Raw genomic sequence first — 26,663 nt, 5'->3', positions numbered from 1 at the left:
TGCCAAACTGAACTCTAGACCCTGACATGCTATAATGACTATGACCAGCCAGCCCCGAGTTTCTGAAAAGCCATCAGCATCCCTAAAATAAATCACAGGTGGCTGTATCACAAGAAGAAGGCCATGCTTTCAACATGGTCTCTGAAGGCCAAGAAGAAGGTGGGTACACACATTTAGAGAAGCAGTCTGCACTGCAACATAAAGGTGGAAAAGGCACAGGTAAAGAACATCACCTTGGAATCCGTGGCCAGGAGAACCGTATCATCCTCACGTATCAAAGGCTGCTGGATGTTCACAAGCATCCCTGGATCAAGAAGACCCGTTTGTCTATTTAAGACATAAAGAAACCCAGAGTAGCTTCCAACATTTGATATACAGTATGATCATGCTGCATTTCCCTGTCCCTTCCACATTTGCAAAGCTGTCTGAGTAATAGAAAAGCTCTAACTAGACTCAGCCACCGAGTAACGGAACACTCCCCTTCTCTCTGCAACAAGATGTGCACAAAGCCAGGGCTACAGGCTGACACACAGGTGTACATCACCCAGGGCTTCCACACTGACCACCCACTATGGCCGCTCTGCCAAATAAAGCTAATTTGATTTTCAGAATATCACCAAAGCATTCTCAAACTCCAGTTCTATGATACATTTTTGATTTCTTGTTTTCTCTCTTTCTGTTCCTTTTAAATTAAGTTCAATAGATTACATTAAAAACAGTGCATAAATTAACTTGTGGCACTATCTGAGACCACACCTGGGACTTAAGCCTTTTGTCTATACTGCAAAGAAGGCCCAATATTGAATTACAGAACACTGTTTTCCTGTATGAATAATGCCTAAACTGCAGGACATAGTCTGAGCCCCTGAGATAGGAGAAATGCTGACCCCATCTCTAATCAGCCATCGTCAGGCCTGTCCAAAGGTTGACTGGAGCGGCTCCAAAAAGGGTGGGATGAAGCAAGACAAGGCTGAAGGCTGTAACAGGTGGGCGGGGAGCTACAGAAGCCCCCTTTCCCAGGAACATCATGCCTCCTCTGATCAGCCCTGGAGGCTGACCATGGTGTTGCCCTTTGTCAAAACAGGGACTGACCTTGTTCCATCTTTATCTGCCACAAACGTGGGAGTGGCTATCAGAGGACTTCTCAGGTCCTTCCGGATATAAATTTTCTCAGTTGAAGCAGCACAATTACTTGGTTTCTCCCGTTGCACATCAAAAGGCTTCCGTTCACTTTGTACAGCTAAATCAAAGATAAATATTCATGTTTAGAGGAAAGATTTGAATAAAAACCACATTTTTCATGGTACAGTAAGGGGTCCTCCTTAGTAAGTCCATTACTGTAGGGATGATAAGCTCTGGCACTAGATATGTCTAGCTCAATTTTCACAGTGGACTTTTCAGCCAAAGGACAGAAAGGTTCAAAGCTAAACAATGCCACGCCAAATCTAAAGGCTGAAAAGAGAGCTCAAGATGGTAGGCACCGCCTGCTAAGAAACTGCAGCACAGCATTTGCATGGCCTTGTGGGAGGCCCACACTGAGCCCTCACTCTCCAGGATGAGAAACACCCATCTTAAAGTGGGTCCCGAATAGAGAGCTTGTCCAAAGCTACACATTGTAGAGGAACCATGCTAATGTCCAACCCAAGCCTGCATGGCTTCTGCAAACTGTTTAATGGGTGTCAATTCTGTATCACCCTAGCAACCTCTCCCTTCAGCAATATGGTGTATCCAGGCCAGGTACAGATGCTAGAAACAACTGAAGAAAATAACGATCTTTTTAAAAGAAAGAAAGGATGAACCCCAGACCCAAGAAGGAAGTAAGGTAAGGAGTTCTACTTCATAGACGAGGACCGTGAGGCTGAGAGAGGCTACGTGTCCTCCCCAGGCCTCAGAGCTCCTAAGTGGCAGAGCTGGAGTTTGATTTGGTATCAGCTTTACTCCAAAGCTGTGTTCACTCCACTGTGCTGCCTCCCCATTTAGCTAGAGTAGCTCTCCACACGCACCATGGGAACTGACTAACCCAGCAGTGCTGGCGCTGAATCACCTAGCTGATCCAGAAGGTAAACCAAAATGAAGCCTGAGTGGATATTTTTTTCTTAAAGTATTTTAAAGCCAGGTACAGAAACCTTATTTAATAGATTCTTGCTCACTTTCTCCCTCCTTGTTAACTCACGTGGTTTTTTAATACTTTTACTTACATTCCATTTTCATGCCCATCTCTAAGCATTTTTTCAGCCGGCAAAACTGACAGCGGTTCCGGTGGTGTTTATTGATGATGCAGTCTTGGTTGCTCCGGCAGCTATAGGTCAAATTTTTCCTTACACTCCTTTTGAAGAAACCTTTGCAACCTTCACAACTGACAGCCCCATAATGACGGCCTGAAAGGAGAAAGAGTGCATGAGCCAACAGAAGAGGTGATCTGTCACAGGCCTTGTTTTTAAGGCAAGTCTATCCAAGTGACTGGTGTGCAGTGTCAGATGCTGGTAGCCATGGGACAATCACAGGCCTGGGTATTACACATGGCGCCCAGGTCCTTCACATAATTTCACTACAACCTTTCAAGTGGCCCAGAGAGGCCATGATAGAAAAACTGAAGCTCAGTTTATAAATGACAGGACCTTAGTCATGTTCTTAGTACAAAAAGGACCTACCATACAGTAGGAGCTCGTAGATGATGGCTGAACTGTACTATCCACTTGTGCACACCTGGTCCTGGCTCTGTAGACCCAGGACTGTGAAACTACTCAGCACCCCTGTCCCGCCAAGAGTGGCAGGTAGCAAACACATGTGCTATGTTTTAGCACAAAGGGTCTCACTCCTGCAGTTACTCCCTCTGAGTGAGTAATGTCCTGGTTCCTAGACCTACTCTGGGGGAAGCAGAATGGTCAGAGGAAGAAGCATGGGGACTGACTGCATAGGCCCAAGGTGAAGGAAGGTTGCCATGTGGCTCACTTGGGTTAGGTATTCAGATCCTTTTGGAAACACAGTCCTAGAAATACATTTTTAAATTAAACACAGCCTGTTTTTCTAATCTTGTTTACTTTAGTGTCTCTAACTTCTAACTACCAATGACATTAAAAAGAGCCCCCTGCCTGAGTTTACCCCTCCTAGTTCACAAAGTGCTTCCACATGCATTATATCTCATTTGTTCCCCCGTGGGACTGACCATGGATATGCTTTCCTGGTTCGGTCTTATGTAACGCAATGACTTAGCTACGTTGCTGGGAGGACACATTTCACAGGATCATTATTTACAGCGGCTATAGAGCATCCCATTGTCCTAAGCTCTAGCATGTGCACTTGAAGGGTCTCAATTTTGTGCCTTTAAAAATAGTTGTGCTAAAATTACCATGCAGCATCATTTTTCCTTCCTTGTGGGGTATTTCCTTGGGCTCTCTAGCCCTAAGAGTGACCTCCACTATCTGGAGACAATGGCACTGCCAGCCTGTGACCAGGCCGTTCCTTTAAGAAGGGGACTGACAAATGGGGAAGCCAAGAAGATTCTGTGGCCTCTTCGTTATGTTCATGCTTCGTTCATTTGTCTAGAAGTTTGCAGAGTGCCTCTTTTTGCTGAGCAAGAAGATGGGTATATAGAGATGAAGGGGTCAGACATGGTTCTTGCTCTACCTCAAAGAGCACATTCTGGTGGGGAAGGCAAGCCTGTAAGAATGAATTATAAGAGAACGCAACAAATGCCCAGAGAGGTCTGCACAAAAAGGCAATGAGGACAGAAGCAACACCGACTCCTGCCGACTGGGGCAGATGAGGGCTTCAGAGAAGGGTGGGATGGGCTGGGTTTACCAGGACAAAGGGTGGGAGCAGGGGCAGGGAACCCCGGCAGAACAAATGGTGTCATGAGCTGGGAGGCGGACTGGAGCTTCTGACCTGTAGGTGCTTGCCTGGAGGCTGTCTTCCTAAGAGGTTTGGTCCAGCCTCCTTTTTAAAAAAAAAAAACAAACAGAACCAAAAAGTGCCCAAAGTTCCTGTGAATTTAGTAACCACAGAATAAAGTGGAACCAACAGCCATCACAGAACTCAGGCCTGTGCCCCTAGCATCACTAGAACTGTGCCTTTATCAAATACTTCTCCATTCTTCCCTGCCTGCCACACTTACCTTCTACAGCTCCCCAGTGTTAGAGGCCAAAGTCTGAACTTTTGGGCCAGACATCTTTTTCAGTCTCCTTGTACCCACATCCTAACCATGGAACTCTTGCCCAAAGACACCATAAGTGTGGACATTAAACTCGCTGGGCCCTGGCTCTACCAGCTGGAAAGCCCTTTTGCTTTACCCGACATGCACACACTCAACCTCCAAGGCTTACAGATGTGACTACCTCTGGGGGGCCTTTCCTGACCCTGGGACTCCAGCCAGATCGCATGTGCTCCCTCCTCCCCATTACAGCAGTTGGGTTGACAGAGACAGTTACAGTTTGGATGAAGGGGGAACAGACAGCAAATCTTGTGAAATAGCAAAGCATGGTGCAAATATCAACTAGGTTAAAGAAACGATTACTTTCTTAGTAGCACATAAATATTTGACACTCAACTAAGATTTACAAATCACAGAAATAGTTTGACTTTTCCTTTTCATTCTACTAATGTGACGATCTGGTTTGCTTGTTTATATCAAACAAAAACAATCCCAGTAAGGAAAGTGGAGTTCATGTTTTGAAACCTATAAACCTACAGCAAATGTCCTCTCTCCACTAACCCCCCTATCCCTCCATTTGGTTCATGATGTTGGTCCAAGATGCATAGCCAGCATGACCTAGGGTTACTTACCAGAGGCTTTGTCACCACAGACCACACAATACTCTACCACCTGGGGCCGCTGGACATCGGCTTTCCCCAGCAAACGCTCCACAGAGGCAGAGTCCGTGACAATCTAAGAATCAGGAAACAAGCAGGGTGCTGATTAAAAACCAGATCGCTAAGCAAAGTAATGTTTAACTGTAAATTCCTATTCTTGGGTTTCTAAGCAGAACTCTGGGCAGAACTGGGAAAATTCCACCCAACAACTTAATGTGATACCCAGAATGGCCCTGCTGCTCATCTGGTTTGTGTTCCTCCAGCAGGGGGGGGGGGTTGTCCACGGTCAGGCACTGGTTTTCACTGATCTACTCTCCTAATCTAGCTACCACAACCACCCAGGATCAGGGGCCATGTGGGGAATCACACAGAGATCCTCCAACAAGAAGATACTGAATGTCTTGCTGGCTGCCTCTCTATTGCCATGAAACAGCTTGAAAGTATACAGAAAGGTATTTGGCAGAGAAATAATCAAGCTTTATTAATTAAATAACTAGGTCTCTCATTAAGGCAGCTGGAATGGAAGGACTAGGATAGGTGACCTCTAAAACCTGCTATTTCTCCTTCATTTGTAGGTGACTTTCTAGGCAACAAACAGTACTACTCACCTGGAAGAATAACTGATACCAATACTAGAAAGTAAAAAATAGCTATTATTAAATAATGTACCAAATATAACCCTTAAACTGATTTATGTATGGTGAGAATATACACAGAACTCATTATGTAGAATGGCCTTTTGTAAAACATGCAACAAAATCAACAGCCATCCTTTCACAAGGAGTAGTCTAAGTAAGTAGGGAGGAATTCTGATTTCCGATGATCAGAATAAACTCTGGGAAAGCAAAGATGAGGCAGTATGGACTAACTGCACTATGAGGTGGCTCAAAAGTACAGTGCTGAAAGCTGAACATACTGGTGTTCCGAACCCAGCTGTCAGAATAAAAAAAAATCCTTTCCTTCTTTAATTTTCTCCATAGTAGAAAGTCCCCCGTAACACACAGATTCTTAGCAGCATTATTCACAGTAGCCAAAAGGCAGAAGCAACCCAAGTGTCCATCAACAGATGAGTGATAAACAATAGATGAATGGATAAACAAAGTATGGTTTATATATACACTGGAATATTATTCAGCCTTAAAAAGGAGGGAAACATTGACACAGGCTACAACACGGATGAACCTTGAGGATATTATGTTTAGTGAAATAGGCCAGTCACAAAAGGACAAATACCATATGATCCACTTATATGAGGTACCTAGAGAAGTCAAAGTCACAGAGACAGAAAGTAGAATGGTGCTTGCCAGGGACTGGGGGTGGGGAATGGAGAATTAGCGTTTAATGGGGACAGCTTGGGAAGATGAATAGAGTTCTGTGGATGGAAGGTGGTGGTAGTTGCATAACAATGTGACTATACTTAATGCCACTGAACTGGACACCTAAAAAAGATTAAGATGGTAAGTTTTATGTTATATTTTACCACAAATGTTTTAAAAATTAAAAATTAAAAACAAACAAAAACATGGATTCCAACATGACCCTGACTAAACATGCTCCATGCTTGGCCACCGTGGGACACTGGCCTCGAGTCTCTGTTACTCTAAGTGTTGGGCTTGGAAATTCAGTGCTTCCCAATAACGCTGCTTTCCTCCAAGCCCTTGCTCTTCTTCTTGTAGCTGTCCCCGACCCCATCCCACACTGCCAGAGTAGGGAGATACCAGGGCAGAGATGGAGACAAAAACTGAGAGGTCCAGAGGCAGCACTTCACAGGAGCAAGTAAGGACAGTATGAAGAGCTGAACCAGGCCTGACCATCTGGACAAGGCCAAGGTAAGAATTAGAAACAAGTTGGTCCTCATCTGGTTGTGGTCAGCCCTAGGTGATGTCCCTAAAATATCATGGGCCAAAGGCTGCCACCAGCCTTAGTTAAGAACAATCTCCAGTGGCCTCAGTGGAGGCCAGCTTGCCCATGCCAGTCTCCTGTGGGCCCCTGATTCTTTTTTTTTTTTTTTTTTTAAAGATTTTATTTATTCAGTTTTTTCCCCCCAAAGCCCCAGTAGATAGTTGTATGTCATAGATTCACATCCTTCTAGTTGCTGTACGTGGGACTCGGCCTCACGTTGGACGGAGAAGTGGTGCCTCGGGGCGCTCCCGGGATCCGAACCCGGGCCGCCAGCATCAGAGCGCACACACTTAACCGCTAAGCCACGGAGCCGGCCCAAGGGCCCCTGATTCTTTCTGGCTCAACTTCCATCCCATCTGAGCACTGCAGTCAGCTGCCTTCCAGACCCTGCCCTCACTTGCTGGTTTTTAACTTTAGCCAAAGCAGCAACCTGCCATGTTTGCAGGTCCCCAAAGGACCTTCAGGGATAGATTTGACCTCCAAGGCAGAGATGAGAGTCAGGAACAAGTTCAGTAGCAGAAGTGCTAAAACAAATGCCTGTCAACAGGCCTTACCTGGATCCTGCCAGGGACAAGGTTGTCCGAGGTGGTGAATATGAGTTGCTTGGCACTGGATGTCTCCGGGGAAGCCAGGATCACCTTCCCAGTTCCAGCTCCATCTGGGCTGGTCAGGATGAACTGCTGCTTGGGGGATCCAGAGGCGTCCACTGCGGTAACTATCTGGATCTTCTGTCCTGTCTGCTGGTCTGTCACAATCTACAAGACACAACATGGAGGCTGCTCTCACGGAGCATTGTACGACCGTGCACTTGCAGGTGGTGCTCAAAGTGGTGACCGCCCAATGCCGTCCTGGAGTCAATGCTGGTCCAAGATGCAGTTTCACCAGTCCGTGGTGAAATGAGAAAAATAAAACACAACAGTGAGCTTTTCAGAAACCAATTTTCATAATGCTAATTTATTCTAGGATGACATCTTTCCTACTATTTTTAGAATTAAAATGCCCTTTCTTTTACAAAATGAAGACAATAATAAATAATAGATGATAGGTTTAACTTAAAAAAATAATATGCTTGCCCTGGTATAATAAAAAATGTGGGCAAACCCTAACTTTTTTGAAATGCTACTGACCAACAAAATTCAAAAACCTGGGAGTGACTGCTTTGAAGTAGGGCCATTTCTGAAGGGAAGGGCCTGTAAATCATCTTGCCTGGGGTGACAGAATACAGGGAGTCCCTTGCTGACACACACTCAACTACTCCCACTCCCTGACTCTGAGGTCTTTAAGGATAGAGATAACACCCTATTCAGGGCTGTATCCCCAGGGCCAGCACAGGGCTGGGCACATGGAGAGAAGACTGTGATAAAAGACTGTAGAATGCATTGAAGGCAGTGGGTGCTGACTCTGGAGAAGTCCTGACTCTGATTCCCGTGGGTGCTCCAACCTCTCAGGAACCACAGCTGTCGGAACCTGCCTCTTCCTAGAGTCCCTGCCTTACGGCATGAATCACAGTTACAATCTCTTACTCCCAACTCATGAAATTCTCTGAAGCTGTTCTAGTTCCCGTCCCACCTCTCTTCCAAGCCAAGTACCCAGCTTGAAGCACTGTCCACCTTCTCCCTAAGGACACCAGCAGAGGCCTCTGATGCAAACAGGACTCTCAAGGCTGTTGTGGCTGGGCCTTGGGCAAGGGGAGATGTGCTGCGTCTCTGGCTGGAAACTCAGTTCCCTACAGCCTATTTCGGGGCAGGTGTGGTATCTGTGCCACTTCTTCATAGATGCTGCTTTGTGACATGGAATTCCAAGGTTCAGACAGCAAACTCACACAGTCTAACACAATAGATTTGCCAACTATCCAATATGGAAAACCAGACAATGCCGGTTGGCTTAAAAGAAAAGGACACAGTCAAGAAAAGATTCAATCACTTAACACACAACACATGTTTACCGAGTGCCTACTATGTGTCCAGCACTGTTCTGGTCCTAGGGATAGGGGCATGAGCACAACAAAGGTCCTACTGCATGGAACTAACCGAGTGGGGGAAAGAGACCATGAACACTGATATAATAGAATATCAGTCAGTAGTAAGTGTCAAAGAGAAAACTAAAAAGCAGGGTAAACGAACAGAGCATAACATGGGGAAGGAGGCAGGAGGGCAACTTTAGGAAGAAAGACCTCTCTGAGAGAGTGACATTGAGCAAAGACCTGAAAGAAGCAAGAGAGGAAACCATGCAAAGATGTGGCAAAGTGTGTTGCAGGCTGAGGGCGCAGCAAGTGCAAGACCAGAAAAAACAGCAGACTGGGGACAGAAGACACAAGAACAAATCCTTAGCTAATGGCTGGGCATGAATCCCAGTAAATTATCATCTCCAACCGAAGGGCCAAGATCTTTAAGGCTGAAGAAGAACTGATTTAGACAGAAGGAAAGGAAGTGCCTTTCATTGTTACAATCTGTGGCATACCTCAAGTCCCCTGGAACAGTAAAACTTGAGACAGAAAACCTTGTAAAAAGAATTCTCTTTTCAAAAACTTTCCTACCCAAAGCTCAGCTGAAAGACTGCAGACAGACCAGTCGATCTACATTTCTTTCAGCTGCCACTGAAGGGACTCCTGCCTTAGTTAGGCGGTAATAAGCAAAATGGCCTTCGAAAGGCTCTCATAACCTTGAGATCTGAGTCAAATGTTTGACTTCCTTTTCATGTCTATCAATTCTTATTTCCTTCCTAAACTGTTTTCCCCGTTAAGAAATGAAATAGTCATGTGATTGAGAGGGGTCTTCAATTACCAACTACAACCAAGGCAAGGCTAGTAAGTCCTTTGCCCTTGGTGTGTTCACAGATGATGTGTCCTGCACCTGAGCACACAAAGTAATTGGCATGTCACTTCCTTTTATGCTATTCCCCAGTCCTCTTGGTTGAGGCACAGCAGGTATGGGACTAGGGCACGGGGTGGGAGGTAGGAGTGACTGGGTCTAGACAGGAACAGCTGCTCTTGGTAGCTGTATATAACATATCCCAGAGTCCAGATTATTCTTTTCTCTTCCTCCCCAAAGATTCAGGCTCACACAAGTTCAATGAATTATTTACAAACATTTCTTTTTGTCTATCTTTCCCTCCCAAGACATTTGCCTTTTCCATTTAGAGAGATCACTTCCATAAAAAACACTAAAAAGGTAAGCAGAAAAAAAAAATTCCCCCAAATACCCCATTGGAACCCCAGGGTGACCATTAGGCAAACAAAGACCTTGCTAACAAACACGATAAGGTAGACTCCCGATAAATGATAAACGAGACCGAGGAAACACCAAATTGAGAAGATGTATCCAGACTTATTAACATTTAAGTCTCCTGTGGAGGAGGCGTTTTGTGGGTAGAATGTTTCTCCCCAAAAAGAGGGTAAGTCCTAACCCCCAGGACCTGTGAATGTGACCTTATTTGGAAATAGGGCCTTTGCAGATGTAATCAAGGTAAGATGAGGCCATACTGGATTAGGGTGGGCCCTAAATCCAATGACTAGAGGCCATATAAGGCCATGTGATGACCGAGGCAGAGACTGGAGCGACACAGCCACAAGCAAGGAATACCAAGGATTGCTGACAACTACAGAAGCTAGGAAGGGGCAAGGAAGGATGCTTCCCCAGAACCTTAAGAGACAGCATGGCCCTGCCAACACCCAACACCTTGATTTCAGGTTTCTGGCCTCCAGAACTATGAGAGAATAAGTTTCTGTTGTTTTGAGCCACCAAGTTTGTGGTAATTTGTTAGGGCAGCCATAGGAAACTAATACAGGAGGAAAACTTTATTTAATTTCTTTACTTGGAACAAATATTCATACTTCCTGCTTGCAAGCAATAACAAACTGGAGGGAGGGTACTATTATAAGAAGGGATGTCTTGTTTTCCCTGTTGACTTTTAAGGCCCTCTATAGCCCGGCTACACAGTCAGCACTCTATAATGCTTGTTTTGAAAAAGTGCATTTGTTCCAATGCGATTGATATATTAGGGAATAATTTGAGGATAATGCAAATCTTGTGTTTGTTTATACATGCTTTCTTCCACGAGAAACACTATGTAAACACAGAGAACGACGCCCAGGTGAAGCGAGCTGGGTGGGAATAGCCAGCTCAGGGAACTTGGTGTCACAGCTTTCTCTCTGATCTCAGATCACCCTCTGTGCATCACTCACAATAACTCACGGGCTGCAATCCTCCACCCCGCCCCCTAAGCAAGCTTCAGGTTTCTTTCAAGGTAAAATGTCATATTTACCATAGTCATTAGCACTTCCTAACCATTTAACACATGTAGAACTGAAGTTCTTATTAAATTCACACCCATTCTTTAATGTGTTACTGACAGTTTTTGAATCTTGTTCCACTAACCCCATTTTTTCCCATAAGCCCTGTGGTTTTCATTGCACAAGTCTGCATAGTGTGGGAATTTTTAGGAACACATATGTCACATTACAGCAGGGTTGACAGTACTCTAGCAGCCCAAGGCCTTCTCTCAAAAGGTAGACCTGGATGTGACCTGGCACACTGTCATTCCACTCCGTGTTACTCATTCTCTGCTCCAGCTAGGCTGGGCTCATCATTTCTGTTGCAAAGAAGAGTCTGTAAATGGACAGCCTGAAGGCAAAAACCAGCCAATGGATAACTTTTGATTTGCCAAAGTTTAAAATTTCAAAAAACTGGTTGCCAACATCTAAAAATACAATCCTATTTCCTATAAAAATCAGATTTACAGTTCTCTTGACAAACTGGAAGCTCTGGCCATTCTGGGCCTGAACTCCCCCATGGCATGGGCTGGCTGGGTGTGGCTGCCCCTTTAGATAAGGCACGGGCTCTCTGGTTCACCCCAATCCCCACCTTACCCACCTCCTCACTGCCACCTGGTCCTGTAAACACCTGCGTTTGTGATCCTGAGACAGGGCTTTGCATCTAGCGCCGTGAATGGAATGCCTGCTCTTCTGCTTCCCAACTGTGTCAACGTGGAGCAGTTATATGAGCTTTCTGAGCCTCTGTTTACATATCTATAAAAAAAGATTACTAGGAAAGTGAAACGATATGATGTCTGTGAAAGTACCTGGTACACTGCCCAGAACATAACAGGACCTTGATAAAAGTATTTCCTCCCTCTAAGCTCTTGCATACTTCTCTCCTCACTTGGGAAGTCTTCTATCCCTTTCATCTCATCAAATCTCTCCCACTGAGAAAATCAGGACTTTCTACTACGGCTCACTCACTCATTCCTCAAATACTTACTCTGTGCCAGGCGCTTTGCTAGATTACAGGCATTATGGAGATGGCTCCTGCTCTTACAAAGCTTTTAGTTTAGTGGAAAGACTGGCAAAAGCAAGTAAACATGGGCCAGCCCGGTGGCGTAGTGGTTAAGTTCGCGCACTCCGCTTTGGCGGTCTGGGGTTTGCAGGGTCGGATCCCGGGCGCGGACCTACGCACTGCTCGTCAAGACATGCTGTGGCAGCATCCCATATACAAAGTGGAGGAAGATGGGCACAGATGTTAGCTCAGGGCCAATCTTCCTCACCAAAAAAACAACAACAAAAAACAAGTAAACAGACCAACCAGTAAACAATTTAAGTTTATGATACATGTTATGAGGGAAAAGATCAAGTTGGAGTAAGAGAGAATAACACAGGCACTTAACTTTAGAAAGAGAGGTCAGGGCCGGCCCAGTGGCTTAGCGGTTAAGTGCGCACGCTCCGCTACTGGCGGCCCGGGTTCAGATCCTGGGCACACACCGAGGCACCGCTTCTCCGGCCATGCTGAGGCCGTGTCCCACATAGAGTAACTAGAAGGACGTGTAACTATGACGTACAACTATCTACTGGGGCTTTGGGGGGAAAAAAAGGAGAAGGATTGGCAATAGATGTTAGCTCAGAGCCAGTCTTCCTCAGCAAAAAGAGGAGGATTAGCATGGATGTTAGCTCAGGGCTGATCTTCCTCACAAAAAAGAAAAAAAAAAAAGACTGATCTTAGGCCCATGGACAATGAATAGTCACCTAGGAGCCTAGAGAGGGAGGTGAGCTGGCCCTGCTGGGAGTTTGGATTTCATTCTAAGTAAGTGGCTCTAAGGGAGCCACACAGGGGTTTTTCCCTTCAAAACCAGGTCTTCAGGTTTCTTATACCATTTTATGCCTACCTTACACTATTTTTTATATATTTATATATATATATATATGCACATATACTACATACATACACACATATTTATTTACATAAATAAAATTGACAGGTCAGGGTATATTAGAGCATAACAAAGGATGACAGCAATGATGATTAAATTAAAATAAAAAAGGTAAGAAATCTGTTTAAAATTTTTTGACCTATGCAAATAGGTAAATGAATATTTTACTTAAACATAAATTTTAACTAATATAAATAGTGTTAGTATTGTTCACAGGCAGTGATCAAACAAACATCTTCTCTACTTAGCCCCACTAACTCAATCCCTACAAAGTTTAGGTAGATAAAACATTTGATACAGCTTTCCTTCCCGAATAACATAAAACAGTGTTTTCTAAATACATTCAGGGTTTTAAGCAAGGGAATCATGGGAAGTGCTTTACATTTTCAGCAGATCTTCCTGGATGTTGGATGGAAAATATATAGAATAAAAAAAGTGGAAGCTGAAGAACTATTGTTGTCACTGGAGTAGCCCAGGTGAGAGCTGAAGGTGGTGGCTGTGGGTCTGGAAGAAGAGGATCACTGTAGATACGAGCTGGAGGGAGAAGGGACAGCATGTGCACGGGGTAGAGATGTGAGGATTGGAGAATGAAGGGTTAGGAATGACTCTTAGGTTTCTAGCCTGAGCAATTGGGTGGTGGAGGGGCAAGAGTTGGCAGCAATTCAGAAGTCTGTTTTTGGCTTGCCAAGTATGAGATGACCAAGTAGATATGTCAAGTAAACTACCAGATAGATGAGTTTGGAGCTCAAAGTATACTTCTGGTTTCAACTTCAATATGTAAAGAGCTTGGAAGTCATCACTCCATACTTACAAGAAAAAGCTAGACAAACTGAAAATTAATGACTTTCCTTGGGCTCATCAGAAAACTGAGTGGGCAGAGCAAACTCCATCCTGAAATCTGGAGAGAGGTGAATTCACAAAGTCTGCTTATCTGGAGCAAGAGCCAAGCTAGTAGGACACTCAAATGGTAAGCACGATGAATTGCTGGAGACTTAGTACGGACTAGCATGGGAATGAGAAACTCCTGGGGGTCATCGTCTTAGGGGGTCCCCTCATACTTTCAAGAGTTTCAGCTCCAGGAACCCCACTTGGTTCTCATGGTAAAGAGATGAGAAAGACCCCCTGGTGGCTCTGGCAGGGGAAGGGGAAGAGTAATTTTTGTAAAATAAACTCAGGAGTGTTTTCCATAACAAAGGCCTATTGCCCAGGGGCAAAGACTTTACCAGAGTCTTATCCCACTGGGAAAAGGGCATTTCATTAACTCCAGGCCCCTCTAGCCTTCCTGTCTCATGTAAGGGGGCAGCAGGGGTAATTAAGAAACACCTGTGAAGGTCACAGCCCAAGGACACAGGCCCACCAAAATACTGAGATTTCATCTTAACACTACAGAATGCTTCCCTTCCCCTACACCTTACCACCACACTAACAGGGCTCCAGCATAACAGTGGGTTACAGCTGGAAGAGCTTCAAGACACTGACTGTCTGAGGAGGAATATCTAAGGAAGCCCAAAGTTAAGAGGAGACAAAAAAACAAAGATACTAGTAGATTTTGAAGCCTCTGGCACCTACGGCTACAGCAAACATTAAAAACAGCTCAACTCCGGGCCGGCCCCATGGCTTGGCGGTTAAGTGTGCGCGCTCTGCTGCTGGTGGCCTGGGTTCGGATCCCGGGCGCGCAGCGATGCACCGTTTCTCTGGCCATGCTGAGGCCACGTCCCACATACAGCAACTAGAAGGATGTGCAGCTATGACATACAACTATCTACTGGGGCTTTGGGGGAAAAAAATAAATAAATAAAATTAAAACAAAAACAAAAACAAAAACAGCTCAACTCCTAGCCAGATTAACATAAATCCTCATACCACAGGCTTATTTACCTTAGTTCCTATTACCTAATACAGCTGATATTGTCTGGCCTTCAACAAAAAATTTACAAGGCATGCCAAAAGGCAAGAAAAACACAATCTGAAGAGACAAAACAAGCATCAGAACCAGACTCACATGATAAATGTTGAAATTATCAGACAAGGAATGTAAAATAACAATGATTAATATGTTAAGGTCTCTAAAGGAAAAAGTAGACAACACTCAAAAATAGATGAAAATGTAAGCAGAGATGGAAATTCTCAGAAAGTAGGAAATGCTAGAAATCAAAACCACTGTAACAGAAATGAAGAATGCCTTGATGGGCTCATTAGTACACCAGACACAACCAAGGAAAGAATCAGTGACCTTGAAGATAGGTCAATAGAAACTTCCTTACTGAAGTGCAAAGTGAAAAAGAATGAGAGGAAAAAACTCAATAGAACAGAATATCCAAGAACTACGGGACAATTTAAAGATATAATGTATGTAAAACAGGAATACCAGGAGAATGAAGAAATATTTGAAGTAATAATGGCCAAGAACTTTCCAAAATTAATGACAAACACAAAACCACAGATGCAGCTCAGAAAACATCAAGCAAAATAAAACCTGATAAATACAAATAGGATAAATACATATGTTATTTCTAAGGCCAAATAGAAATTAAAGCTAAGAGTTTTAATTCTCTTGGTTGAAAATAAGGAAAGAGACTTCTCCTCCCTTTCCCTTTTCTTTCAGAATTTCTTTCTCTGTCCTTTTCATAAGTATGTAAATCTTTATAATGATTAGGTAAGCTTCTTGCCAGTCTCACAACTCAGGAATGTTTTCTCAAGGACCTGGGGGCCATCTTTCTGAAATGCAGACTCCAAGAGTGAGATTTTCTTGACCTCCCAGTCCTACGGGAGAGTAAGAGCCTAACTTGGTGGGCACCATGCTCCCATTTGCAAACTACCTTCTATCATAAAGATAAAAGAAGTTTGTTCCACCCCCGCCCACCACCCTATAAAGCCAACTAGCTAACACAGGTGGTCTCCTCAATTTCAATGATAAAGTTAGGATCTTGAAAACATGTATATAATGGGTTATACCTGCTTGGCTATATAAAAGAGTGAGATCTCTTTATGTCTTTGCAATCTCGTAGAGGATTGCCTGTGATGCACATCACATTCTGGTTTAATGCTTATTCAATAAAAACAAATAAACAAACGAAAACCTGTTTTCTGTCTCTCCTACCTTTGTGGAAAGATTTTCTGCGTTGGGAGAAGATTTTGTTTCTTTTCATTATACTTCCCTAACATACTAGTTTGAGTGTGAAAACCAAACACAAAGAGAAAATATTGAAGGAAGACAGAGGGGGAAAAAACCCACCTTACCCATAGAGAAACAAGGATAAGATTTACAGAAGATTTCTCATCATAAACCACGCAAGCCAGAAGAAACTGGAGTGAAATATTTCAAATGTTGAAAGAAATAAACCACCAAACTAGAATTCTATATTTGACAAAAATATCCCTCGAAAGCGAAGGCGAGGGCCGGCCCCGTGGCTTAGCGGTTAAGTGCATGCGCTCCGCTACTGGCGACCCGGGTTCAGATCCCGGGTGCGCACCGACGCACCACTTCTCTGGCTGTGCTGAGGCTGCGTCCCACATACAGCAACTAGAAGGATGTGCAACTATGACATACAACTATCTACTGGGGCTTTGGGGAAAAAAAAGGAGGAGGATTGGCAATAGATGTTAGCTCAGAGCTGGTCTTCCTCAGCAAAAAAAGAGGAGGATTGGCATGGATGTTAGCTCAGGGCTGATCTTCCTCACAAAAAACAAAACAAAACAAAAAGTGAAGGAGAGTCTGTCAATGGATGAATGGACAAACAAATTGTGATACATACATACATAGAATATTATACAGCCATAAAAAGAAATGAAGTACTGAGTGACATCAGCATCATGGCAGAGTGAGCTTCCCCCACTGAACTCTCCCCCTCTAAGACACAACAAAAAGGACATTCATATGCCAACAGAAGCTATTCACACAACACAAGGGATGTCTGAGGCACCCAGGCAGCCATACACACAAGGACTGAGGTGCTAGAATCTCCAGAGTAAGTGGAAGGAGCTGCTTTGGCTTGGCCTGTGTGCAGGCTCCAGCTGACTTGGTGCCAGCAACTTCAGCCCATGGCAATCCAGTTCCAGCTTCTTTGGCCCAGGGGCGCTCCAGTTCCTCGTTTTTCAGCCCAGCACACTCCAGTTCCAGCTTTTTTGGCCCAGTGGAGCTCCAGCTTCTCCTTCTTCAACCCAGCGCACTCCAGTTCCAGCTTCTTTGGCCCAGTGGCACTCCAGCTCTCCCTTCTTTGGCTCAGCGCACTGCAGTTCCAGCTTATTCAGCCCAGCAGTGCCCCAGCTCCTCCTTCTTCGGCCCAGTGCACTCCAGTTACAGCTTCTTTGGCCCAGCGGCACTTTAGCTGCAGCTGCTTCAACCCACCCGCACCCGAGCCCCAGCTGCTTCGGCCTAGCTGCATTCCAGCTCCAGCTGTTTCCACACTTACCCCCCAGCAGCTTCCACTCAGCAACACTGCAGATCAGCCAGGGGCTGACAAGAGTGCCCACGGATTGAGGCGGGCCAGAATACACAGCCTTTGACCCCCACCCAGCGGCAGCAAGAGGAAACTGCGACCATATATTTTCACTATGAGGAGAGCTAAGAGAACACCAACAGGCACCATGCAAAAATATATTAAATCACCAGACCAAAAGGAAAATGACAAGCACCCAGAAGTCAACCTAGAAAGAAGAGAAGTGTATAACCTTAACGACAGAGAATTCAAAATAGTCATCATAAAAAAGCTTAATGAGATACAAGAAAACACAGACAGACAATTCAGTGAAATCAGGAGTTTCTTCACAAAAGAGATTGAAACTATAAAAAAAAACCAATCAGAAATCTTAGAGATGAAAAACACAATAGAGGAGATAAAGACAAATCTGGAAGCCTTAAGCACCAGAGCTGACAATATGGAGGAACGAATTAGCAATATTGAGGACAGCAATGCAGACATGCTTCAGATGGAGGAGGAAAGAGAACTAAGACTAAAAAGACATGAAGAAACCCTCTGAGAAATATCTGACTCAATTAGGAAATCCAACATAAGGATTATAGGTATTCCAGAGGGAGAAGAGAGGCAAAAAGGAGCAGAGAACTTGTTCAAAGAAATAATATGTGAGAACTTCCCAAATCTGGGGAAGGAGCTGGAAATACGAGGGAATGAAATCAACAGATCTCCTAAATATATCAACACAAAAAGACCCTCTCCAAGGCACATAGTAGTAAAGCTGTCAAAAGTCAACGACAAAGAAAAAATATTAAGGGCAGCTAGACAAAAAAAAATAACATACAAAGGATTTCCTATAAGGCTCTCAGCCGATTCCTTGACAGAAACTTTACAGGCTAGGAGAGAGTGGAAAGATATATTCAAAATCCTAAAGGACAGAAATTTTCAGCCAAGAATACTCTATCTAGCAAAAATATCCTTCAGATATGATGGAGAAATAACTATCCCAGATAAACAAAAGCTAAGGGAGTGAATTGCCACAAGACCCCCACTACAAGAGGTGCTCAAGAAGGCCCTCATCCCTGAGGAAAAAAAGAGAAAGCGGATTCAAAGTTTTGAATGAGTAGGAAAACAGGTCGTCAAAACCAGAAAAATTGCAGTCCTTTATCAAAATAGATTAGCAAGCACTTAATTATAAAACCAAAGATCAAGGGAAGGTAAGCACCAAGCATAAATATAACCTCATCATGTTAAACACAAAATCACAACACCAGAAGGAATAAGATGTGACAACACTAACATAGAAAGGGAAGAGGAAAGGGGTCGAACTGACTTAGTCTAAGGGAATAAGAAGCCATCAAAAAATGGACTATCACATCCACAAGATTTTTTATACAAACCTCATGGTAACTACTAACCAAATAATCAGAACAGAATCACACACGATAAAGAAAGAGAAAACTAAGAGAACCCCCATACAGAACTACCAAACTGCATTGTTAGACCGAAACATATGGGATGAGAAACAAAAGAAACTCAAAAGAACCGGAAAAAGAGTGATAAAATAACAACAAGCCCCCATATATCAATAATTACCCTAAATGTAAACGGACTGAACTCTCCAATCAAAAGACACAGAGCAGTGGGATGAATTAAAAAACAAGACCAAACAATATGTTGCCTCCAGGAAACACATCTCAGCTCTCAAGACAAACACAGGCTCAGAGTGAAAGGATGGAAGACAATACTCCAAGCTAATGGCAAACAAAAGAAAGCAGGTGTTGCCATACTTATATCAAAGTTGACTTCAAGACAAAACAGGTAAAGAGAGACAAAGAGGGGCATTATATAATGATAAAAGGGACACTCCACCAAGAAGACCTATCACTTTTAAATATATATGCACCCAATACAGGAGCACCAAGGTACATAAAGCAACTATCAACAAACCTAAAAGGAGATATTAACAACAACACAATAATAGTGGGGGATCTTAACACCACACTCTCATCAATGGACAGATCATTCAGACAGAAAATAAATAAGGAAACAATGGACCTAAATGAAAAACCAGATGAGATGGACTTAATAGACATATACAGAGCACTCCATCCAAACACATCAGATTACACATTCTTCTCAAGCACGCATGGAACATTCTCAAGAATAGACCACATGTTGGGAAACAAGGCACGCTTATATAAATTTAAGAAGATTGAAATCATAACAAGCATCTTTTCAGACCATAATGCCATGAAGTTAGAAATCAACTACAAGGAAAAAACCAGGAAAGTGACAAAGCTGTGGAGACTCAACAACATGCTACTAAACCTGAAGAAATTAAAGTAGAAATCAAAGCATACCTGGAGACAAATGAAAATGAAAATACACCGTACCAACTCATATAGGATGCAGCAAAAGTGGTCCTGAGAGGGAAACTCATAGCAATACTGGCCCACCTTAACAAACAAGAAAAAGCCCAAATAAGCAACCTCAAACTATGCTTAACAGAATTAGAAAAAGAGGAACAAACTATGCCTAAAGTCAGCAGGAGGAGGGAAATAATAAAAATCAGAGCAGAAATAAATGAAATTGAAATTAAAAAAATAGTACAAAGGATGAATGAAACAAAGAGCTGGTTTTTTGAAAAGATAAACAAAATTGACAAACTCTTAGCCAGACTCACCAAGAAAAAAAGAGAAAAGGCTCAAATAAATAAAATTAGAAGTGAAAAAGGAGAAATTACAACAGATACCATAGAAATAGAAAAGATTATAAGAGAATAATATGAAAAACTATCTTCCAACAAATTGGACAATCTAGAAGAAATGGATAAATTCCTAGACTTATACAACCTCCCAAAACTGAATCAAGAAAAAATAGAGAACCTGAATAGACCAATTACAAGTAAAGAGATTGAAACAGTAATCAAAAACCTCCCAAAAAGTAAAAGTCCAGGACCAGATGACTTCTCTGGAGGATTTTACCAAACATTCAAAGAAGACTTAATACCTATCCTTCTCAAACTATTCCAAAAAATAGAGGAAAATGGAACACTTCCGAACACATTCTATAAGGCCAACATCACCCTGATACCAAAGCCAGGCAAAGACAATACTAAGAAGGAAAACTACAGACCAATACTCCTGATGAACATAGATGCAAAAATCCTCAACAAAATATTGGCAAACCGAATACAGCAATACATTAAAAAGATCATACACCATGATCAAGCGGGATTTACATCAGGGACACAGGGATGGTTCAACATCCGCAAATCAATCAATGTGATACACCACATCAACAAAATGAGGAATAAAAACCATATGATCATCTCAATAGATGCAGAGAAGGCTTTTGACAAGATCCAACATCCATTTATGATAGAAACTCTCAACAAAATAGGTATAGAAGGAAGGTCCCTTAACATAATAAAGGCCATATATGACAAACCCACAGCCAACATCATACTCAATGGGAAAAAACTGAAAGCCATCCCTCTGAAAACAGAGACAAGACAAGGGTGCCCACTCTCGCCACTCTTATTCAACACAGTACTGGAGGTTCTGGCCGAGCAATTAGGCAAGAAAGAGGAATAAAAGCAATCCAAATAGGCAACGAAGAAGTGAAACTCTTGCTGTTTGCAGATGACATGATCCTATATATAGAAAACCCTAAAGAATCCATTGGAAAACTATTAGAAATAATCAACAACTACAGCCAAGTGGCAGGGTACAAAATCAACTTACAGAAATCAGTTCCATTTCTATATACCAACAATGAACTAACAGAAAGAGAACTCAAGAAGACAATCCCATTTACAATCACAACAAAAACAATAAAATATCTAGGAATAAATTTAACCAAGGAAGTGAAAGACCTATACAATGAAAACTATAAGACATTATTGAGCGAAATCAATGATGACATAAAGAAATGGAAAAATATTCCATGCACTTGGATTGGAAGAATAAACATAGTTAAAATGTCCATACTACCTAAAGCAATCTACAGATTCAATGCAATCTCAATCAGAATCCCAAGGACGTTCTTCAGAGAAATAGAACAAAGAATACTAACATTCAGATGGGGCAACAAAAGACTCCATATAGCTAAAGCAATCCTGAAAAAGAAGAACAAGGCTGGAGGCATCACAATCTCTGACTTTAAAACATACTACAAAGCGATAGTAATTAAAACAGCATTGTACTGGTACAAAAACAGACACACAGATCAATGGAACAGAAATGAAAGTCCAGAAATAAAACCTCATATCTATGGGCAGCTAGTCTTTGACAAAGAAGTTCAGGACATACAGTGGAGAGAGGAAAGTCTCTTCAATAAATGGAGCTGGGAAAACTGGACAGCCACTTGCAAAAGAATGAAAGTAGACCATCTTCTTTCACCATACACAAAAATTAACTCAAAATGGATCAAAGACCTGAAGGTGAGACCTGAAACTATAAAACTCCTGGAGGAAAACATAGGTAGTACACTACTCACCATCAGCCATAAAGGGATCTTCTTGAATTCCATGTCTACTCAGACAAGGGAAACAAAAGAAAAAATAAACAAGTGGGACTTCATCAGATTAAAGAGCTTCTACAAGGCAAATGAAACCAGGATCAAAATGAATAGGGAACCCACCAGCTGGGAAAAAATATTTGCAAACCGTATATCTGACAAGGGATTGATCTCCATAATATATAAAGAACTCACACAACTGAATAACAAAAAAACAAACAACTCAATCAAAAATTGGGCAGAGGAAATGAACAGACACTTCTCCAAAGAAGATATACAGATGGCCAACAGGCACATGAAAAGATGCTCAACATCACTAGTCATCAGGGAAATGCAAATCAAAACCAAACGAAGATATTACCTTACACCCGTAAGAATGGCAATAATCACCAAGACAAAAAGCAACAAATGCTGGAGAGGCAGGGGAGAAATGGGAACCCCAATCTACTGCTGGTGGGAATGCAAACTGGTACAGCCTCTGTGGAAAACAGTATGGAGATTCCTCAAAAAATTAAAAATAGAAATACCTTATGATCCAGCTATCCCACTACCAGGTATCTACCTAATGAACCTGAAATCAACAATCCAAAGAGGCTTACGCACCCCTATGTTCATCGCATTATTCACTATAGCCAAGACATGGAAGCAACCCAAGTGTCCCTCGACTGATGACCGGATAAAGAAGATGTGGTATATATACACCATGCAATACTACTCAGCCATAAAGAAAGACAAAATTGTCCCATTTGCAATAACATGGATGGACCTGGAGGGTATTATGTAAAGTGAAATAAGCCAGAAAGAGCAAGACAAACAGGGCATGATTTCACTCATATGTGGAAGATAAACCAACACACGCACAGACAGATCTGTTTGGTGGTTACCAGGGGCTAGGGGGATGGGGGGTGGGCACAAGGGGTGGAAGGATGCACTTATATGGTGACTGATAAACACTAATGTACAACAAAAATTTCACACACACAAAAAAATGAAGTACTGATATATGCTAAAACATTGATAAACATTATGCTAAGTGAAAACAGCCAGACACAAAAGGTCACATATTATATGATTCTATTTATATGAAATATGCAGAACTGATAACTCCATAGAGACAGAGTGCAGAGTGATGGTTGCCATGGACTGGCGGAAGGAGGAACAGGGAGAAACTGCTTAATGGGTAAGGGGTTTTACTCTGGAGTGATGGAAATGTTTTGGAACTAGATAGAGGTGGAGGTTGTACAACATTATCAATGTACTAAATTCCACTGAACTGTTCACTTTAAAATGGTTAATTTTATGTGATATGGATTTCACTGGAAACCACTTATTTACAAAAACCAATAACGATAAGTCACGGAAAAATGACTTTCTCAGACAAACACAACCTAAGGAAATTCATCACCAGCAGACCTGCCACGTAAGAAATGTTAAAAGGTTTTCTTTAGGCAGAAAGTAAATGATACAGGTCAGAAACTTGGATCTACATAAAGAACAGAGGAGCAACGTAGAAGGATTAAGTGAACGTAAAATTAAATTTTATTTTTCTTATTCATAATTGACCTAACAAATAATTGTTTAAATTAAGTTAATAATAGTAACAATGTTCTGGGTGATTATAGCATGTAGAAAAGTGAAATGAACAACAACGTGACAAGGGATGGGAGAGAGGAGTTGGGAACATTCTGTTATAAGGTACCTACATTACATATGAAACAATACTGTCATTTGGAGGTGGATTTAGATTAGTTTAAAAATGTATATTGTAAACCCTACGGCAATGACTAAAAATATTTGTAAAGAAGTATATTTAATAAACTAAGAGACAAGGTAAAAGGGATCATATAAATTGCTCAGTCAAAGCCAGACAAGGCAGAAAAAGAAGCCTCTGACAACAAATAGAAAACGGTTACACACATGGTTGATATTAATCCAAGAATATCCATAATCACTTTAAATGTGAATGGTCTATATATACCAATTAAAAGGCAGAGACTGTCATTGGATAAAAAAAGAAGTCTCAACTACAAATTGTCTACAGGAAACCCCAGACACAGATAGACTAAAAGTAAAGGGATGGAGAGTGACACCACGCTAACACTAATCAAAAGACAGCCAGAGTAACTACATCAATTTAAACGTAAAGTAGACTTCAGAAGAAGAAAAATATCAGGCATAAAGAGGGCCAGTACATGATTATAAATAGGTCAATTCCTCTAAAAGATGTAACAATCCTAAACGTGTATGCGCCTAACAACAGAGCATCAAAATATGTGAGGCAAAAACTGATAGGACTGTCAAAGGGAAGTAGAGAAATCAATGATTATAGTTGGAGATGTCATTGCTCCCCTGTCAGCAACTGATAGATCAAGCAGGCAGAAAATCAATAAGGATATAGTTGACTTGAACAGCACTATCAATCAACTTGATATAAGTGACATTTATAAAATAACCCATCTAACAACAGCAGAATAAATATTCTTCTCAAGCTTGCATGGAACATTCACAAAGACAGATCACATTCTGGGCCATAAAATACACCTTTAAAGAAAAAGGAATCATGAAGTATGTTCTCAGACCACGATGGAATTAAACTAGAAACCAATAATGGAAAGATAACTAGAAAAATCCCAATATTTAGAAATTAAACAACACACTTTTTTTTTTAATTTTATTTATTTATTTATTTTTCCACCAAAGCCCCAGGAGATAGTTGTATGTCATAGCTGCACATCCTTCTAGTTGCTGTATGTGGGACGCAGCCTCAGCACGGCCGGAGAAGCGGTGCGTCGGTGCGCGCCCGGGATCTGAACCCGGGCCACCAGCAGTGGAGCATGCGCACTTAACTGCTAAGCCACGGGGCCGGCCCCAAACAACACACTTCTGAATAACACATGGGTCAAAGAAGAAGTCTCAAGAAAAACCGTAAAATATTTTGAACTAAATGGAGCTCACAACAGAGGTCTGGACCATAGCTATCCACTTGGCAGTCACTGGTATAGAATGACATTTAAAGCCATGGACTCAGCTAGAGAAAATACAGAGAGGAGTAAGTGGGGCCAGAATGGAATCTTGAGGAACTCCAACATTTAGCAGTCTGGCAGAGAAGGTGAAGCAAAGAACTATAGCCAATACCATAAAAGTTAGCCCAGAATTATTTCCTGTAAGTTTTCTGAATATTAATCCTCCTACAAAACAGATACTCAGCTGACTGACTGATGTGGGGTATTTCAGGGTATTCCAGGCTTGAAAAGCCTAAAATTTTAATATACATATTTACCCTTGGATCATAAAGTACATTTAATATAAGATAATCATAACAAAATTAGACACAATTGTCAAAAAGCTTATTGGTTGAAAAGTAAATGGGGTAGGGATATGGGGAAGTATGGGAGAAAAAGTACTTTATTATTTATAATTCTATAAAATTTGAGCAACAGCTTGGATCGTCAAAAACAGAATTTTATTATATACTTATATATGAATAAATAATAGAAATGCAAAATTTACACAGCAGTGATATACCATTTCACTTAGCAAACTGAAAAAGATGAAAAAGTATATATAATACAATATATAGTTGAGTGTGTGGGTAAACAGGCACTCTCATATCGGGCTGGTGGGAGTATAAGTTGGCACAACCTCTTTAGAAGGCAGTCTGGCAACTACTGTCAAAATTACATACAGACACACAGCTAACATCAGACTCGGTGAAAAGCTGAAAGCTTTTCCTCTAAGATAAGGAACAAGACAAGGATGCCTACTCTTGCCACTTTTATTCAATACAGTATTGGAAGTCCTAGCCAGAGCAATTAGGAAAGAAAAAGAAATAAAAGGTATCCAAATTGGAAAGGAAGAAGTAAAATTGTCACTATTTGCAGATGGCATGCTATTATATATAGAAAACCCTGACGACTCCAGCAAAAAAACTATTAGAACTAATAAAAGAATTTAGTTCATTTGCAGAATACAAAATCAATATACAAAAATGTGTTGCATTTCTATGCACTAATAATGAACTATCAGAAAGAGAAATTAAGAAAACAATCCTGTTTACAAGTGCATCAAAAAGAATAAAATACCTAGGAATAAATTTAACCAAGGAGATGAAAGACCTGTACACTAAAAACTATAAGACATTAATGAAAGAAACTGGAGAAGATGCAAATAAATGGGAAGTTATCCCATTCTCATGGACTGGATATATTAATATTGTTAAAATGTCCATATTACTCAAAGCAATCCACAGATTCAATTCAAAATCCTAATGGCATTTTTCACAGAAGTAGAACAATCAATCCTAAAATTTGCATGAAAACACAAAAGATCCCAAATAGCCAAAGCAATCTTGAGAAAGAACAAATCTGAAGACATCACACTCTCTCATTTCAAACTATATTACAAAGCTATACTAATCCAAACACTATGCTATTGGCATAAAAACAGACACATAGATCAGTGGAACAGCACAGAGAGCCCAGAAAAAAACCCATGCATATACAGTCAACTTATTTACAACAAAGGAGCCAAGAATATACAATGGGGAAAGAATAGTCTCTTCAATAAATGGTGTGGGGAAAACTGGACAGCCACATGCAAAAGAATGAAACTGGATCACTATCTTACACCACTCACAAAAATTAACTCAAAATGGATTAAAGACTTGAATGTAAGACCTAAAACAACAAAACTCCTAGAAGAAAACAGAAGGCGGTAAGCTTTTTGACATCTGTCTTGGCAATGATGTTTTGGATTTGACACCAAAAGCAAAGGCAACAAAAGCAAAAATAAACAAGTGAGACGACATAAACT

At 41.8% G+C, this 26,663-nt stretch overlaps 1 protein-coding gene across 4 annotated transcripts in view; it reads right to left on the bottom strand.

Annotated features, from left to right (window-relative positions):
* Window positions 1-26,663, bottom strand: part of NR2C2 (nuclear receptor subfamily 2 group C member 2) — a 121,129-nt gene that overhangs the window by 20,437 nt on the left and 74,029 nt on the right. For all 4 annotated transcript variants that reach the window (XM_087431557.1, XM_014796773.2, XM_004442432.3 and 1 more), the window contains 5 exons: window positions 7,266-7,466; window positions 4,783-4,885; window positions 2,199-2,378; window positions 1,093-1,240; window positions 234-327 (listed from right to left, as the gene is read on the bottom strand). In XM_087431557.1, coding sequence (XP_087287683.1) covers window positions 234-327; window positions 1,093-1,240; window positions 2,199-2,378; window positions 4,783-4,885; window positions 7,266-7,466 — 726 coding nt within the window. The remainder of the gene's footprint in view (window positions 1-233; window positions 328-1,092; window positions 1,241-2,198; window positions 2,379-4,782; window positions 4,886-7,265; window positions 7,467-26,663) is intronic.

The sequence above is a fragment of the Ceratotherium simum genome, chromosome 5, assembly GCF_057802395.1.
Source record: "Ceratotherium simum simum isolate JZ-2026a chromosome 5, ASM5780239v1, whole genome shotgun sequence".
NCBI classification, from domain to species: domain Eukaryota; kingdom Metazoa; phylum Chordata; class Mammalia; order Perissodactyla; family Rhinocerotidae; genus Ceratotherium; species Ceratotherium simum.
This window is presented reverse-complemented; position numbering and strand designations above follow the sequence as displayed.